The sequence below is a fragment of the Trichechus manatus genome, unplaced genomic scaffold, assembly GCF_000243295.1.
Source record: "Trichechus manatus latirostris isolate Lorelei unplaced genomic scaffold, TriManLat1.0 scaffold00011, whole genome shotgun sequence".
Lineage (NCBI taxonomy): Eukaryota > Metazoa > Chordata > Mammalia > Sirenia > Trichechidae > Trichechus > Trichechus manatus.
In genome coordinates this window covers 11,667,067-11,686,171 of record NW_004443947.1, presented here as the reverse complement: position 1 = coordinate 11,686,171, position 19,105 = coordinate 11,667,067, and the positions used below count along the sequence as shown (strand labels likewise).

The window sequence follows — 19,105 nt, the reverse complement described above, 5'->3', positions numbered from 1 at the left end:
AGGCATCCCAGGATGGATGGATGGAACCAAAAGTGACGGCTTTTACACAAGCGAAGGGAAGAACCAGTCTTCTGAGCAAACAGGCTGTCACAGCCTTGCCTGAGGTCCCATCTTCTGGGAACAGAGGCATCCTGAGTTGGAGACGAAGCCTGCTAACTCTCCATGCCCCCTGGATCTGTTAGAACTGGAGGGCTCACTAGAGAGACATCAAACCCAAACCAGCTGCCGTTGAGTCATTTTTGACTCATGGTAACCCCATGTGTGTCAGAGTAGAACTGTGCTCCATAGGGCTTTCAATGGGTGATTTTTCAGAAGTAGATTCCTAGGCCTTTCTTCCAAGGCACCTATGGGTGAACTCGAAACTCTAATCTTTCAGTTAGTAGCCGGCATATTGTTTGCACCAGGGACTCCAGAGACAGACCAGCTGCCCCGTTTTACTGCTGCGGATCCTGAGGCCTAGCGGGGAGGGCACTGCTCCACGTTACAGTGCACTGAAGGGGAATATCAGGACCATACCAAGCCCCTCCTCGCTAAGCTCTGGGCTGGCCCATAGTCTCCCAGGAGACTGATTCTGAGCAAGTGATGGATCTGGGGCCCCTGGGCTCAACTTCACCTCTTCCCAAGTTGGGGCTGCCTGTACCTGAGTTTGGTGTGGCAGACACAACTGGGTGCCTCAGTTCCCTCTCTCAAATCTTCTCCACCCTCTGTGTTCCTCATCATGACTTTGCTCTCCTCCTCCCTGGCCCGTCCTGCCAGGAAACCATGAGCAAATAATCCTCTGAATCCCCCTCAAGGTCTGACAGAGTCAGGAGACTCTTCAGCTAGATTTCTGTTCCTTGCATAGCTCTCCTTAAACTCAGCTGGTTTTCTTATAAATCTAGTAGTCCTGGTCTAGGAAAATCCAGGGATGAAGGCAATGAACTGGGGAGACTGCAAATTACCCCCACATTAGACATAGGAGGAGAGATAAAGGCTCTCCTAGAAGCTATAAGTCACCCGAATGCCAGAGGAGGATTTTGCTCCAGAGAGTCGGGTTTCTTGGGGGATTGAAGTACATGGGATGGGCAATACAGATGAGTTAGAACAGCCCTGATGTGAGAGGGCCTCCATTTCCTGACATCTGCTTCTTTAAATTAAAAAAATCAACATCACATCACTGCAGGTTTTCGAATTGGATTTCCTCAGGCTGGAAGAATAGAAAACAGAGGGAGAGTAAGAAAAGGAGGGAGAGAATGTTCCAGAAGACCTGGCTGCAGCTCTGTCTCCATCCATCAAAGCACTGCTCAAACTCATAGGTGCCAGGGGTTGGAGCCCAAAAGTGCAGTTTGGGTAAGCACTCCAAAAACAAAATGATGGCATTTTGAGCTCAATCATATTCTCAGAGCATCATCATCCCAGGAAGCCCTGAAATGTAATCCCGGGGCCATCCAGGGGGCATCCCTCCATCTTCATCTCGGAAGGCTAACCTGGAGGAAAACTGCATAATCATAGCTTTGAATATGATGAGGATGGGGGTGTTAAACCAGAGAGGACTAAGCCTTGGAACTCCCACCCAAGGCCAGGATTGGTTCCCAGGGGTCAGTGGCAAGACAAATTGGGCGCTCCGCCCTACTGCCTCTGCAAGCTACAGGCTGCTCTTTGCAGACTCTGTTCTCCTTCTTCCCAAGAGACGCTGAGGCCTCTAGAGGCTGGCGGATTCATCTGGCTGCCTCTGGACAACCTGAGTCCAACAGGCAAGCATGGTCTCCTCTAGGCCCATGTCTCTTCAGGTTTGTAAGGTAAGCTATAAACTCTGCCTGACAACAGAGAAAGAGCTGTGATCCTGTTTAAAGCCCAGCCCCAGGTGGAAATGCAATGGGGGAGCGCTAAGGGATTGGATAGTACTTCTTTTTCTGGAAACCGAGGACACTGGGTCATGGTTGAGTGAGGTCCTATTTGCCTCCCATGGACCTCTCCCTCCAGCTAAGGCGGAAATGTTATTTCAATCTGGGGTTGCAAACTCAAGGATCTACAAGGTCCAGGCAGGTGACTTAATGACAGAGGCAGATCCCCCGCAGTGATCAGGAAAGCACATGTTCCTTCTAAGGGGGCAGCTGCCTCTCAGTTCAACTCAACTGGAACCATTTGGGAATGTGGGCCCAGTTTTGCCACATCTTTTGATTTTTCAAAAGATGCCAGAAATCCAGATTTCTTTTTGAGTGTATGTGAAAACTCCTGATTTTTAAAAGTGAATGCCTCTGGGAAGTAGAGGATGATGAGCCAGGACCTCTGCTAGCGCAAATGGAACAGGAAGGGTGGCGGCAGGGTTGGGGGTGGGAGGAGGAGCAAGCCCAACCTCACACTAGTGTGATGACAGGCTTGGGCTTTGGTATCTGACAGAGACAAGTGAGAAGGCTAGCTCTGACACTTAGTAGCTGTGTGGTCTTAGAGAAGTCAGGGAAACTCTCTGAGCCTCCGTTTCCTCATCTGCAGAAAGGGAATACGAAGCCAATGCCAGAGGGGGTGTAAGGACTCAGTGAGAGCATGCACGTGAAGCAGGGAGTGTGTCCTCTCGCCCACGCTAAGTGCCCCCAGAGCACGGCAGCAACGTGACTCTTGTCTTCTCTTAGTGACTTGTCCCCACCTCCTAGGTAAGGAGAGGGTTATGACCACGGGCAGCCCTGGGAGTGGAGAAGCCAGTATAAGCACGTGGCCCGTTTCATAGGCTCTGGCCAGACCCAGAGAATCCTAGACTGAAACCCAGCATGACAAGCAGCTGGCATTTCCACTCCAATAGCCACCCTGATGCAAAGCCTTTAGATTCCTCAAAAAACAGACTTTTAACTGCCACCTTGTAAACACTGGAGCTCTGGTGGTGCGGTGGTTAAGCTTTTGGCTGCTAACCAAAAGGTTGGCAGTTCAAATCCACCACTTGCTCCTTGGAAACCTTATGGGGCAGTTCTACTCTGTCCTACAGGGTGGCTATGAGTCACAATCGACTCGATGGCAGTGGGTTTGGTTTTTGTAAACATTACTAAGTAACATGCACCCCAGACACAGGCACCCCATTGCTGGTCCTTACCTGATTCCCCCCAACAGCCCTCAGGGTAGATGTTAATCAAGGGGTGGGGGATAGGGATGTGCAGAGGGGCCATGCATGGTGGAGAATACATGCTTTGTATATCACCTGACAGTTAAAAAATAGGGAAGTCTAAATGTCCTGCTTCCCAATATGTCTCCATAGCAGGGGTCAGGAGGAGGCTGAGAGGGGCCGGGGCAGAGGGCGAGGGGGCTGCAATGCCCTGGCCTTCTGCTCTAGTCTGGAACACAGACCCTGGCCAGGGAGGGGAGGCTGCCATCCAGTTCTTGAGGCTGACTTACATTTTCCGCAGGTTGGGCAACTTCTTGAAGATACCAGTGGCCTCTAGAACTGATATATCGTTGTCGTTCAGTCGCCTATGTGGGAAGCAAGAAGATGAGGTAGTGGGTTAGCTGTGGATGAGGCCCCTCTTTAGCTGCCCTCCACTGGTCCCCCCACAGACCCCCACATAACTTTAGCTGAGTTGCGGCCTGGACCTCACACCAGCGAAGGTCACCAAAGCCATGGGCAATGTCAGCTTCTGCCCCATCAGCCTGAGGGGCCCCACAGGGAGAAGAGGAGTGTGGGAATGGGAGGAAAGGGAGAAAACTGGGGTCCTCTTCCTTCCCCCTTAACTAGGGTGTATTGGGCTTTCTGAACACTCCGCACAGGCATGCATTTTTTCGGCACCCAAATAATGGCCAATGATCTGCCTTCATTTTGTGTGTGTGTAGGGGTATCAATGGCAACTTAAAACCCCCAGGCAGGTTTCCCCAGGTTCTCCCAACCTTCCGAGCCCCTCAGCACCTTCCTGACCACATCCATACTAGGGGCTGCTCAGGCCCTCCATACCCACATTCATATCTGCTCAGGTAGAGCACCAGGGCAAGGAAGCTGTGCCTGGCTGCATCCTACCATGATGTATGAAGTCAAAGAGGAACAATAATAGTATTGAAGATAACCATCATTTGTTGAGGGCTTACTCTGGGCCAGGATTCAAGATGAACACTCCTCTTACCTTCTCTTTCTTCATCTTCCCAACCACTCTAGGAAGTAGGTATGATCATTCCCATTTTACAGCTAAGAAATGGAGGTTCGGTTCTGAGAAGAAACTTGCCCAGTCTCAGGAAGATTGAAGACAACAGTCAACCCCAGGCCTGTCAGCCTCTACACCTGTGCTCTTACCCATCATGCAATAACTTTTTAGCTCCGCCTCTTTTGGATAAACCACCACATCCTTTTATTGGCCTGGACGATTGATAGAAGGCTGAGATATAATTAATGATTCTAGTTATTTCCTTGCTTTATTACAGTTATGTATTGAATATCCGTCTTTCTGGGTATACTGTAAGCTTCAAGAGGGCAGGCAGAGACTATCTGCTTTGTTCACTGGTCAAACTGGTGGGTCTAGCACAGTGCCTGGCTCACAGTGGGTGTTCAGAAAATATTTGCAGGATAAATGTACTGTCTTTATTTGAGAGTGAGCTGTCTATGGGGGATGCCCAAGGCTCTTCCCTCAGCCTGACACCTAGAGGACAGCCAAGGAGAGGGGACATCTCCTGAGACCCTGTGCAGGCTGGCTCAGGGTGACTGGGTTTGTGGGAGAGGAGTAGGCGTGCATTCCCGAGTGAGACTTACAGATCGGTGACGTATTCAGGGAGGTGGCTTGGGATGCGGGCCAGCTTCTGGTTGGCACAGTCCACGATGGTGCCCTCACAGCGGCACTTCTCCGGGCACAGAAGGTCCATGAAGCACTCGCTGCTGAACCTGCTGTGGTAATCCTCTGAGCCTGGGTGGGCCAAAGAGGGGTGTCAGCGTCACCTGGGCTGCTGGCACAGGTGCTGAGGTTGTGGGGGTGTGTGTGTAGAGGTGCTTACGCGACGGACACAGAACTGCCTACTTTTCATTTGGTCTTTGTCATTTACCACTTTCAGCCCACATGGAAACAGAGCTAAGGATCTACAGGGTCTTAAGCTTTTGGCGGTCACGAGCCTTTTTGAGAAGTTGACGAAAGTTATGGAAGCTCTCCTTGGAGAAGTATTCCTAGGTTCACATGTACAGAATTTTGTCTGCAATTTTTGGTGAATCCCTGGATGGTGCAAACAGTTAACATGCTCAGCTGCTAGCCAGAAGGTTGGCAGTTTGAGCCACCCAGAGGTACCTCAGAAGAAAAGCCTGGTGATCTACTTCTTAAAAGTCAGCCATTGAAAAAAGGCACTCAGTTCTACTCTGACACGCATGGGGTTGCCATCAGTCAGAATCGACTCAACAGCTACTGGTTGGTTTACCAACTCCATGACACCTATCCATGGACCCTCTAAATGTTCACGAAAATCCAGATAAAGAGATTTAGTGGAGCTTGATGAGCCAATGCCTGGGGTGGGCATGAGGGTGGGAATGGGTACACAGCCTCGGGTGTCTACAGTGCCCAGGCAGGTAATGTCTTTCCCTTACCTGTGACGGAGGCTGAGCACACGGTGATCAGTGACCATTGATGCCTGGGCTCTATACTGGGAATCCCATAATGAGGGGTGGGGACCTGGAGGATCGTAGCCCATAGCCCTAATGCTTGAAAATTTGGTCCAAAGCGGCCTGATATTCCTTTTTTTTTTTTTTTCCAAGTCAGGTATTTTTAAAATACTGACAATGGATTCATATTTTAAACACTGTGAAGACAAAGTAAAACACGCACAGAAGGATCATATTTGCCCTCTGTGTTGGAGAGTAAGTTCTGTTGAACTATATAGCAGAAGGCCGGCTCCAATGAGCTAAAAGTTGGAGCTATGATTTATTTATTTTTGAAACTATATTTCTTTCAAGGTCACACAGCAATGGTAACAGGACCAACAACATGATATCTTAGAGAGACGCCCCGGGGAGCTGCTTTAATGATCAGAAACAACTCCCCAACATCCAGCAATCTACTACAGGGTAACTCTGGAAGGTCTGTCTCTCTCATTAGACCCTAGCTCGTCAATAGGAGTCAGTCTTGTTCATGCTTTCACCCTCAACGTTTCATCAGCACAATGCTAGGGACAAAACAAGAGCTTGGTCTACATTTGCCCAATGCATAAATGGATCCATTTGCACAAACATCGTTCTGCATGAGAACATTTCAAAGTGTTTCAGAGACCGAAAATAATTTATTTGTTTAACTAGTTTAGGTAGTACCTTGGTCAGCTTAATTGCATTAGAGCAATATGGGGCACTAATAGTTTAGCATTAAAGGGCATGGGTTTGTCCAGGCTTTGCCACTTTGCCTCAGTTTCTCCACATGTTAAAATTGGAATCAAATAATTGGCCCTCTCTCACAGGGGTTGTTAAAGTAAGATCCTAGGTGTGAAGAACCACTGGGAAAGGGTCAAGAGTTATGCAAATGCTTGTGCCTTTACTATTGTTTTTTCCTAGAACCTGGCAGAGCACTGGGCATGTGAGAGGTCATGAAGATATGTTGGTTTTTTCCATGTGTAGCTAGTGATAATATCTGACATTTACTGAGCATGTACTATGAGCCAGGCACTAGTCTTCAAACTTCAAATGGATGAGTCCACTTAATTTCTGCAACACTCTGATGTTGCTATGACTCCATTTTAGAGATGAGGAAACTGAGGCATACAGGTCACTCAGTAGGTGGCAGAGGGACAAACCCAGGCAGTGCGCTGCCAAGGCTCAGTTGAGAAACACTAAACTTTATGGCAGGTGCACCTCTGATGAGATCTTTATCTTAGTTCCTCCATGAATGATCATAAAGTCAAACGTGGTAGAGGTGGACTGAATGGCATTTTTTCTGCAGTAGGCTACAGTGAGGCAAGGGGCAGATGTCTTCCGCACTCCTGGTTTCTTACTCCTCACATTATGTCCCTGTGGTAATTCCTGATTCAGAGTGACTTTGGTGGCCTCTGATGCTGATGTGACACCATCTACTTAAAACAGGGGGTCAGAGATCTGCTCCTGCCCTCCTTCTTCATCTCACCTCCTACTCCTAGTCTTGTCTTAGAAAAATCTGTGCACATGTCCCCACAGTTATTGGACATGTACAGTTATGGGCGTCCTGGTCCAATGTATCATGCAAATCTCTTGCCCTCGGCTTGCCAGCGTCCATCCCATTGAATAACTCTGACTCGGACCATTTCTCTCCAGACACATGAGCTTGCTGAATCCTGGCCAAATTTCATTTTGCAAACCCTGCTAAATGACTAGGAGCCCTGGTGGTGCAGTGGTTAAAGAGCTCGGCTGCTAACTGAAAGGTTGGCGGTTCAAACCCACCAGCTGCTCCGTGGGAGAAAGATGTGGCAGTCTGTTTCCATAAAGATTTACAGCTTTGGAAACCCTATAGGGCTATTCTACTCTGTCCTATAAGGCTGCTATGAGTTGGAATCGCCTCGTTGGCAATGAGTTTTTTTATGTATGAAATGCCCCTTCACGTCGTCACCATGGGTAGCCATCAGTCCCTCTCTTGTTTTCTGCCAATGGCTTCACGTGGTGACGACGTGAAGGGGCATTTTGTACACAGACGTATGTTTTTCTTTCAGAAGAAACCTGACTGCTGATCAAAGGCAGACAGACACAAGGGAACAGTCTGTCTGCTCTTCAACACGATGAGTCTGAAGACATATACCGGCTGGGCCGAGGCCGGGGACAGCAGCCTATTAAATACATTTTCATTTTAATCAAGGTGTGAGCAGTCTATAGTTAGCAGGAATCACTCTCTGTAGAACAGTTAGATTATAACTGGTGGACCTTTGCAATGGAGCCATTGACCCATTTTAATGAAATGATTTTGCAGTGAGATTCAATGGGCTAATCTATTCTTTCCAGCATTTCCCCCCTGCTGTTTTTGTTATTGCCCTGGTTTGTAATATCGAGGGGGTCGGAGTGTGATATTTTATATGAGTGGGAGCCAGAAATGTTAATAACAGTGTATGTACATAACCAAAAGAGTCCGTTCCCCAGTCATAGCCAGCTTGAAATGCCACCTCCATCACTTCATATTTCATTACCGAAACTACCCAGGGTTCCTCGGAGCCATTTGTTATGCCTAATGCTCATAACTACCCAAAAGTATTTTTAACTTTTCCAGAGCTTTAAAAGTCGATTTCAATCTCAATGCATATTTGTCACTGCCAGAAATATTTAATAGGAGAAGACTAACTGAAATAGGCCTCCGCTTCCCCTCTCTGGGGCAAGTTCAGACAGGAGAGATCTCGGAGGGTTTGAAGAAGGGCTATAAAATTAAACCCCGGCTGGAACAGGCCTTTGGAAGGCTGACATCATCTGGCACTTTGCCTGCTCCTGTCCCTGTGGCCCTCCTCCCTATTCACGGACGACTCAGAACAAGGACACTTGGTGAGTGATCACAGGTGAGCTTTAATAGACGAGGAGGGGAAATCCACGTGTTTCCAAGAGCAATGCTATTTTGTTATAAATTCCTGTCCTACTGCCTCCTCCCAGCAGGGAATGTATGTACCATTGGGATGGTCACCAGGGTTGGGGCAGGTAGGGAGCCACGGCTCCCATTTTTTGGGTGGACTTTATTGGGGGCCCAGGGTGGCTGCTGTCTCCAGCAATCTATGTCTTGCTTCATTCTTTGGACAACCAATTTGTTGAGCAGAAGTCACAAATGAGTAGTTATCTGATCAGGAGTTCTCCTCCTCTGCCCCCAACATCCTTAAGATGAGTGCGATGAAAGAAAGACCAAAAGGCACAGAAAAGGAAAAGAGGAATTGGGGCAGTAAGAAGGCCTGCGGGGGGTCATCAGCTTAAGAGAGATTGATCTGGACAAACAAAGGGTCAGAAGTGATGAATGGAATCAAGAGAACATTGTCAGGCACACAGTTATCCATTAGTGGGTGAGGCTGTGGGGGCCAGACACTAGGGGCTGGATCACACTGTTTTACCAGGAGTTTGGAGACAAGTTGGGCAGGTGGCTGTCCTATGAAGCTATCCTCCTCAGAGGCTAATGTGAGTGCGGCCATCTGCCAGAAGGCAGAGCAAGACGCCGATGGCCTGTGGCTGGGTACAAACCTACAGCAGAGAGGTGGTAATGGGCAAGGGACCGCTCTCAGGGTCTGGCCCTGGGCTGGTGGAGGCAGTGAAGAGGACCTCAGAATGTGTCCTCTGTTCAGACAAAAGAGAGTCTCTCCAGGCACGTGGATTTGTTCTGTAGCAAATGGGATCTTGGTATGCTCGTGCTGGAGACGGAGGGCCATTTAAAGTGTTTTTTCTCTCTCTTTTGCTCAAGTTATTTTCTATTAACAGATAAGCCCGAAAGGGATTGTTAGAAAAATTTTAACTCCTTATCAATTAAAGTAAAAAAAAAAAAAAAAATTCCAGGCAATGGGATTGTCCATAGCTGGGGAGGCAGTAGAGAGTAGACATTCTAGAATCAGGTGTCTGTGCTGAGCACCTGACCCTGGGCAAGTCAGTTAATCTCTCTGAGCCTCAATGTCCTCATCTGTAAAATGGAACTTATATAGGGTTGTTGGGAAAATTAAACAAAGTAATGATGCAAAATAGTTCAGTGTCTGGCCTATTGTAAGCACTCAATATTTGTTAAACAAACAACACATCAAAAACATTGAGAGAGGTAAATAGGGCTCCTCATTACTCAGCAATGACTGGGCCCCTGGTTCTGAGGGATAAGCTGGTAAAGACAAGACAATGAGAGTCACACATGATGATGGGAGCCCAGAGCCCAGCTCTTAGTTCTAAGCCAGGATTTGGTTCCCATCATGGCGCTCTCTCATGGGAGAAGACACAGTCTCCACAGCAGGAACCAACAATGCAATCTTCTGGTTACACTGGGTCTAGGATTTATCAAGAAACAAGCAAAACGGGAGGCACCAAGATCCCTCTCTTTATTATCAGAAGACAGTATGTTTGTCTACACAGCCCCCACCCAGCATCCTAACTAGCACCCAGGTGAGAAGCCTGGCAATTTGGTCTCCCTGCTAACTGAAGGTCAAGGATTTGAGGCTGCATGGGGGCTAGGGCCAAGAAAAGTACTCGTGAGGCATGGAGGCCAGATTCAGGAGAAGCCCCAGGTTAAACCTAAAATCCCACAGTCATTCCAGTAACACCCATTCTCATGCTGGCATTCACTTGAAATGCTTACAATAAAGGTGGTAGGTGGGGGATGGGTGGGTTACAAGAGTAGGAATTCCCCCTTGGGTTACCTACCACTTGGGGAAATGACCCGGGGCTGGGATTCTCCCATGAAACAAGGACGCATATGCCTTGGTATACTTGCTCCTTTTGAAAGGAAGAAGATGTAACAGTGGTTTCTGAGCTGAACCTAGCTACTTTAACCCTTGGCTGGCAGCCAGACTAGATTTGGCAGATGGCCACTCCATTTTGGACAGAAAAAGTGGATGCAGACCTTAGCTTGCCCCCAGTGTGCTGTGTGACCTTGGATGCCTCCAACAGCTTCTCTGTACTCATTTTACCCCGTATTCGTGACTTGGAGGTAGAGGCACTCTGTGAATCCTTTGAGACTCCCTTCCCCTGCCACCCTGCCCTTTGTGATGCTAGCCTAGGTGAGGTGGGTCAGGCAGGTGGTGGGCTGCGGTGCTCCAGAGCAGAGAAGAGGTGTCCAGCGGTGGTGGCTGTGGCGGCGGTGGTGGGCCATGCTGCAGGAGAGCACGGTGCTTTCCGCGGTGCTTGACAGAACCATGTTCCGTTTCCATCGTTCCACCACATGGTTAGATCAAGCACAAAGGAAAGCCTCGCAGTGACTGGTCAGAGTCAAGGTCAGGCAGCAGCATCAGAGAGAGGACAGGAGCGCTCAGAGGAAGCAGCAGCGTGGAGAAGCGGAAGCCGGAGCAGGCCCCCACTGAGTGTGATTAGTACCAGGAGTGGGTTCCACTGGAACGCTTCTGAAGACAGGAGTCCCACCGCCCTTGTACCGCACCAAGGGAGACACAAGAGAGAGGAGGGAGAATGGGAGGGGTGCGGGGATATTGGACACCCGTACTCAGGAACATCAGGGCAGAATAGAGCCCTCCCAACGGAATTAAAGAACAGTTAGATGCCTATGGTCATATCATAGGCCTGAACTGAGTCTCAAAACTCCATTCAATCACAACATTTGATCTGACATCAAACTTAGTAGAAGCATCTTCTGCATGCATTGCAACATAGGACCCATCCCAGCAGCTGAGTGGCTCCATACCTATCTGTTCCCTTATCCCTTAAATGAAGAAATGATCCATGGTTCCCGGTTGCCAAAACCTAGCAAAGTTGCAATGCTCTTTAGGAAAAAGCCCCCTTGGCATTCCACAATTCAGGAGACTTCTCCATATCCTTCAGGGTTCCCCAAGAACCTTCTGGCTGGCAAGACGATCAACCCAGATCATTTGAAGTATAGTAGAGAAAGAACGTGGTATCAAAAGAAAATATATCTTCCCTAGCCAAACAGAAAGACAGGGAAGCCATGGGGCCATAAATGTCAGACTGGAAAGCCTGCAGTCACAATGGTCTGAGAACCCTGACTGTCACAGAGGAAATGACTGGTGCCCCTCAAGATTACTGTTTGCAAAACTAAGCGAAGGAAGGAAACGGGACGCCAAGTGATTAGCCTGAGTGGAAGGTATCTGATTCCTTGGTTTCCTCTATGACTGGGAATCACAGTGGAGACAGGGGGCCAATAATCAACCGTTCTGAATGATCAGGGGACCAGGTGAGGGTACCCCCTCTATAGCCCTCTCCTCAATGGATCAGGGGCAGTTTTCATGCACTTGCTGGCTTATGGCTTCTTTCCCATGAGACATTGTGTTGGAGATGCGTGTACTTTGCAGAGGCTGGAGCCAAGGCTTGGTGACTGGGACCCTGCCCTGACCTCTAACAAAACGGACAGGGCTACCTACTTCTCCCCAAGGTGTTTTCGGAACTGGGTCCATCAACAAGATGGTCTCAGCATCTTGACAGTGTGTAGGTTGTCTGCAATGACTGGCCAGTTGGGCAGAACCTGTCCACAGCTCTAGGCCTGGCCCTCCTCCTTTCTAAGCCCTCCCATGTCATCAGCGAGAGCCTGCCACTGTGATCTGGGCTCCACGCTACTCTGAAACCCAGACACACAGGGCTTGGTGAACACTCTGGTGCTGGGCTTTCATACTTGGGTTTGATTAGAGACTCGGTACCAAAGTGGGGAAAGTCTATCCCTTCCATGTCCCTCAAGCCTTAAAATCTCACTCTCCTCTTTGGTCTCCTTCTACAAAAGGAAATGGATGTGAACAAAGAGTAAGTTATCAAGAATCTTGACAATATGTCAGAAATCCTGAGTTACGGATCTTGTCCTGAAAGTAATACTCTGTAACCTTAGAAAAGGAGCCCCTGGGTGACACAAACAGTAAAGCACTTGACTACTAGCCGAAAGGTTGGCAGTTTAACTCACTCAGAGGGGCCTCAGAAGAAAAGCCTGGTGATCTGTTTCTGAAAGGTCACAGCCTTGAAAACCTTATGGAGCAGTTCTAGTCTGCATGCATGGAATAGCTATGAATTGGAATTGACTCGACGCAACAACAACCTTAGATAAGACTTTTTCGTTGTCTAGTCCTATATTTCTTCATCTCTAAAATGTACTGGATGATCACTAAGGTCTCTAAAAAACCAAACCAAACCCTTTGCCGTGGAGTCGATTCCAACTCATAGCGACCCGACAGGTCTCTAAAACTCTGTAATTCCCTGAGAAATACCTTGCTGTTTGGCATCTTTGGACACTGAGTCACCACCCTCTGTACTTTTCAATATGAGAGCTGCTTCTTGCCCTACTGGGTCTCCACACACAAAGCGGGCAGCGTGATGGAAAACAGACACCATCCTTCAAATGCCAAGTGCTTCCCTGGGGATGGGCTTGGGGTCCCAGGCAGCCAGACGGTGCCTTTTTAGGAGGCCTTAATCTGATGGGCAGATTACCCCGGCGGGTAGCATCCACCTCTAACCCATCGTGCTGCCCAGGGGCGCTGGATGCAGCTGATAGAGAGAGGCAGACACGGGGCAGCTGGGAGAGCAGGGCCTCGCCAAAGGAGAGCTTTCTGTATTGCAGAAACAGCCCTCAAATTGGCGCCTAATTAAATCAGCTGTCTTTCCAACGGGGGTGCTTTTAGGGAAAGTAAAATGCAGAGTTATTATCTGTCAAACCCAGTGTGTGTCACTTGCCCCCCTCTTTTGTCTGGAGCTTCCTGGAAACACAGAACGTTAGATCTATGGCCTCTGTACTCCCAAGGCCAAGGCGGGTCTGGGTCCCAGGGTCTCTCAAAGCCAAGGCGTTTGGAGCTCAGCAGTAACTCTCTCTACTCCTCTATCTCTTTTCTGCAGCTAGGTAAAATAAAAGCATTTAGAGTGCTCGGTGTCAGGCTCACCATAGCTCTAAACTTCTCTACCTTTATAGGAATAAACTTTCTGCTTCCAAACCAAAGAACTCATTGATGTCGAGTCGATTCCAACTCATAGCAACCCTGTAGGACAGAGTAAAACTACCCCATAGGGTTTCCAAGGCTGCAATCTTTACAGAAACAGACTGCCAAGTCTTTCTCCCACGGAGTGGCACTGGGTTCAAACGACTGACCCTTCGTTAGTAGCTGAGTGCTTAACCATCAAGTTACCAGGGCTCCTTTCCTTCTACTTAGTATTGATTAAAGAAAAGAGAGGCAGAGAGATGTCTCAGACAGGGTCAGTTCAAGAACCCTGACCCTTTTTTCTGTTTGCTTCTTTTTTTTATTTCCAATCACTCCTACCCCACATAGGAAAAGAAGCCAGCATCCCTTAAATGTGGTTAGTTATTTAGTTAGGTAGGTAAATGGGTAGGTAGTTAGTGGCAGAGCTGGAGTTAGAACTAAGCTCTACTGTCTCCTTGGCCCACTTTCTATTTTTCCTTTTTCCTACTTAGTTCTTTCTGTAGCTCCCTTCCGAGCTCCCATCCCTCCATCCCAGCCTACAACCATTCCTAGGTAATTGCCAAGATGGCATTGGTCAGGGATGCCAGTCCTTTGGTCCTGAGCTGACTTTTTCCCGAGCTGCCGTCTAGGGCCTTGGCCTAAAACAGGGACCCAAGTTATCGACAGGACCCATGTGAGACCATGGGGTTGGAGTTGGCAGATGGCACCCGGCCCTGCTCTGCCTTGTATCTCCTCCTTCATGGGCACAACTGCTTGGCAGAGCTAGTTAAATCAGCCCTGGCCAGGCAGGGGTAGAAGAGAGGGATAAAGCTGGTGTCAATTATGAGCAAAGGCCTCTGGGAAAGGATTGTTGTGCCTGAGGAGACAGCTCTGGGCTGAGATAAGGTTTTTCTCCCACAGACAATGACTAGCCCAAGAAAGAACTTAAGGCAAGAGTTCAGAGGGTGGGCAGGTGGGCCAATGAGGGGAGGAAGGGAACTCGTTCAAGCAGCTGGATCTCCCTTCCAAATGCTCCTTTTCTCCTAGATGCACTATGGCCTCAAGGGGCAAGCAGACCTGGGGCCTGGTCCTACCTTTACCACTTCCTAGCTTGTGACCTTGGGGTGCCCCTTCACCTCCAAGCCCTTGGCTCTCTACTGCAGAATGGGCACCTCTTCTGCTGACCTCGCAGGACTACGGGAGGAAGGAAATCACACTAGAGAATGGAGGCGGAAGCTCTTGCAATTGCCATCACTATTCTGGGAAAGACAAATTGGGACCAACTTCTCATACTTCCACCAAGTCCCTGTGGCATCTCCAAGCCCTCTTGAGGTATTTGCTTCTGTTAAAACAGACAGAGAGGCAGACAAACAGACAACAACTAAAGTTTATCATTCTGGACTGATGATGCTGGACTGAAGGACTTCACTTAAATGACAAGAACAACTTCCAAGAAGCAGAAGTTGGCCTGCTGGCCTCTCCGGTGACCATCCCCATGCTGGCATTCTCGCTGGGAAAACGCACTTCCCTAAGATGCCCTCAGCCTGGGGAGAAGCACTGTTCTTGCTGAAACACAGATTGCCAGAGCTGGTTCCAACCCGGCTCAGCACCTCATGCTATCAATCTCTCGCCACTGGGAGCTCAGTCCCTCTTGATGATTTTTTTCCAGTAGAAAAGGACACAAATGATAGTAATATTTAACTGATTGCTCATCTCACTAATGGGTCAAGGAGAGCTCCTTCTTTTGCAAAGACGAGCTAAGAACGCCCCTGTCACTCTCCGTGTCCTTCCAGGGTGTACTAGGGGTGGTGTGGGGGTGGTTTCTAGGGAGAGCTTGACCAAGTGGGAATTAGCAGGCAAGGCTCTGCTTTCTTTCGAAGTACAACTCTTTGCTGTTTTCTCCATAATTAGAATCTTCTGGTCTAGGGGTGGAGTAGATAGCATAAAAGCCTTTGAAATCTGCAATACACTGCGTACTCATCAAGGGCTGAACAAAAATTGGTCTTTGAGGGGAGTGGGGAAGTCCCCAAGATTACATGTCACCTGCAGCCTAGACTGGGCATATTTATTTCTCCATCTGCTACTTGGGGATCACGCTTTGGAAACTGAAAAACAAATCTTAGACTTTAAAGGGCCTATGTGCAAAGGCTGCCCCATTCCCTAGCTTCCAACTAGCCCCAGAAATAAGCAGCTGCCTGGATTCTGTCTCCCCTGAAACTGACTCCCCCCACCCCATCCCATTGCTTTTATTGTGTGTGTGTGTTTTATTTTAAATCCATAAGGTAATTGGTTTTCTGCAGGGCTAACTGAATTTCTCCAATTTAATTTGCAAAGATGCTCCCCAGGAGCCATTACAGGGCTTGCTGTCCTCCAGATTGGATTACTGGCCTCTCTGGGGTTGCTGGATTCTGAGTCAGAAGGTGGGGCCTGGCCCCTGTAACCTGATTACCTGAGCAGCGGAACTTCTTGCTCTTGATCTGGCTGATGCGCTTGTTGGCGAGCCGTCGTGGGCTGCTGCAGCGGGCCCCGCTGGTCTCGATGGGGTTGTCCTGGAGGTAGTCGGCCAGCCACTTCAAGTGGCAGTCACACACAAATGGGTTTTGGGCTAAGTGGCTGTGAGAGGGAGGGGGTTGTTAATCAGGAGTGACCCGTGGTGCAGTGCTCCACCGCCACCCTGCCTGGAGCTGGGGCCCTGGCGATTCAGTTCAAGGCTCCCACCCTTGTTCCCCTAGGAGGCCTGGGCAGGGGCGGGGGACTGCTTCCAGCTGTGACTCAAAGAGGGGACACCTGCAGTCTGCAAAAGACAGTCACAGATGCAACTGGCATCTGGTTTGGGGACCCGGCCTCCCAGCTCTCACCACTTGAGGCAGGATCACCACTGCCTGCCTCTCCCTCTCCCCACACCAGTTCTGACGGGAACAGCAAGTCAAGTGCCTAAGGTCTCCACTTACAGCCAACTGCATTTTATTCTTCCAAGCTCAGTCATACCAGGCACAGAAAGCAGCTGGCGTAGTGACTGGCATATGGTGGGTGCTCCATCCATACAGCAGCTGACATTGTTGTTATTATCATCATCACTAGAGCACTGTGGGTCTTGCTCCCACTGGCTCATTAAGAATTACTCTACAAAGCCCCAAACACAGTGCCAGGCACTTGGTTGGTATTCAATATATACATAGCAGCTGTTCTTACTCCATATTGGTTTCTGATCTGGCTGCAGGGGCAGTGGGTGCCAGACGACTTAGCTAATCTTTGGAAGATTCCAGGCTAAGGATCAGGTCTAGGGCTGGAGCCATCAAAATCATGGGCTGAGAGCTGTACTCAGATGTTGTCTATTTAACTGAAATACTTATGAACATCTGCAGTGCTTGAGACTAAGGAAATGCTTCCCAAAGAGGGAAGTGAATGCCCCCAGTGTGCCCACATCAGAGGCTTGGGTGGAGGGGGGGTGGCGCTGGTGGTCAGCAACGGGTTATAAGCAGAGATAGCACCTGCTCAGAATACAGCAGCAGCAGTGGTTAAGAGAGCTCAGGAACTCCTCTGCCTGAATTCAAATCTTGCTTCTTACTAGCTGTAAGGCCTTGAGTACGTTACTTCACCTCTCTGTGCCTTGGTTTCCTCACACATAAATCGGGGATAATAATAATAATTGAGGTAGTCATAGAGTTGTTGTAAGTATAGAAGTTTCGATACAGGGAAAGTACTCAGCACAATGTCAGGCACTGTGTAAGTGCAGTACAGGTAAGCTGGTGCCATGTGTGGAGTCCCTGGATGGTGCATAGTTAATGCGTTCAGCTGCTAACCTAAAGGTTGGAGGTTGGAGTCCACCCAATGGTGTCTTAGAAGAAAGCCTAGTGATCTACTTCTGAAAAATCAGCCCTTGGAAACCCTATGGAGCACAGTTCTACAATGACACACATGGGGTCGCCATGAGTCAGAGTCAACTCCTTGGCAACTGCTGTTAATACTATTTGTATGATTCCATCCTCATCGCAGGCTCTAGAAATCCTCCTGCATGTGCCCACTGTTGTCCTCATTTTGGTGTTCTCTGTGTCTGGATGTTCGGGGTCTCCTGCAGCCTGGACACCTGCTGACACTCCCAGGTGGGTAGTGCCAGGCCCTGCGTGGTGGCATACTCACAGCGTCTGGATGGACTGCAGGGGAGCAAAGAGCCCCTTGCTGATGGTCTGCAGCTTGTTGTCGTACAGGGAGAGCAGGTTGAGGTTCTGCAGGTCCTGAAATGTGTTCACCCGCAGGCAATTGATCTTGTTGGCATTGAGGAGGCTGCAAGCAGAAGAGAGGCGGGGCATTCACTAACCCTGGTAATTACAACAGAGCAAGGGTGACACCTGGCAGGGGAGGGCTGCAGAGTTCCCGTTGCTCATCCTCACAGCCTCATGAGGAAGAGAGGAACTTACAGTCTCCCCTGTGGCCACCAATACTTGACACCCAGTCACCATGGACACTGTGCGGCACATTGCTCTCACCTGGAGCCTCCCCTTGTCCCTACACACAGGGGAAACCACGAAATGGCACCCCACGTTCTCGTCCTCTGCTTTAGAATTCAGAGCTTCCAGGAATCTCAATGAAAAAAAAAAAATCATTTGGCACAACTGTTTTAAAGCTTTAGTTGACTGACTGAGGGCAATTTTGATTCAGAAAATTCTCTAGAGTTCTTTTGGATCAATGACCCCATTGGAAATCTGATGGAAGTTATATGTCATCTCCCCAGAAAAAAACACATCTGTGTGTAGGTGTGTGCATGAGTGCACACCTACACACGAGACACACACACACGTTCTCCCTCTTTTTCTCTTTCACACAAACATACACACACATTCTTCCAAACTCATTCTATCTCACACACACAATTCTCTCACACACACTTTCATATACCACATGCACTCTCTCTCCCTCTTTCCCACATACATTCTCTCTCTCACACAAACTCTCTTTCACACACACATTCTCTCCCTCTTTCTCCCTCTCTCTCACACACAGATGGAACCCTATGTGATCTGACCTCTGTCCCCTCTTCCAACCTCATCCTAACCCCAGTCCACTCCTCACTCACTGCCCTTCAGCCCCACTGGCCTCCTGTTATTTCCTCAAAAACACCAACCTTGTCTACGCCCAGGTCCTTTGAATGTGCGCTTCACTTCGTTCAGGCCCGGCTGGCTCCTTCTCATCCTTTGCGTCTCAGCTCAAATGTCACTTCCTCAGAAGCCTGTCCTGACCCCCTCAAGTACAGGACACCTCCCAACCCCCATGGTCTTCACAGCCCCGTTTATTTCCTTCCTAGTCTTTTTCGATTTGTGATTATAGGATATTTATTTTCTTGTTGATCACCTCCTACACAAGACTGTAAATTCCATGGCAACACAAATGACATTTATTTTATTTGTCCCTTTAATTTTAGTGTTTAGCACAAGAATTTGTTAAATCAATATACTAGTTGTCCTCCAGTTGTTTCTGGCTCATGGTGACCCCATGTATGGCAGAGTAGAACTGTGCGCTCCATAGGGTTTTCAATGGCTGGTTTTTCAGAGGTAGATCACCAGTTCTTTCTTCTGAGGCACCTCTGGGTGGACTCAAATCTCTAATCTTTTGGTTAGTGGCTGAGCATGTTAATCATGTGCACCACCAAGTGACTTCTAAAGCAGTATACACAACT

General features: G+C 48.8%; 1 protein-coding gene across 1 annotated transcript in view; it reads right to left on the bottom strand.

Annotated features, from left to right (window-relative positions):
• Positions 1-19,105, bottom strand: part of SLIT3 (slit guidance ligand 3) — a 762,848-nt gene that overhangs the window by 94,472 nt on the left and 649,271 nt on the right. The window contains 4 exon segments of the mRNA XM_004371219.2: positions 3,361-3,435; positions 4,697-4,847; positions 15,881-16,044; positions 17,572-17,715. Coding sequence (XP_004371276.1) covers positions 3,361-3,435; positions 4,697-4,847; positions 15,881-16,044; positions 17,572-17,715 — 534 coding nt within the window.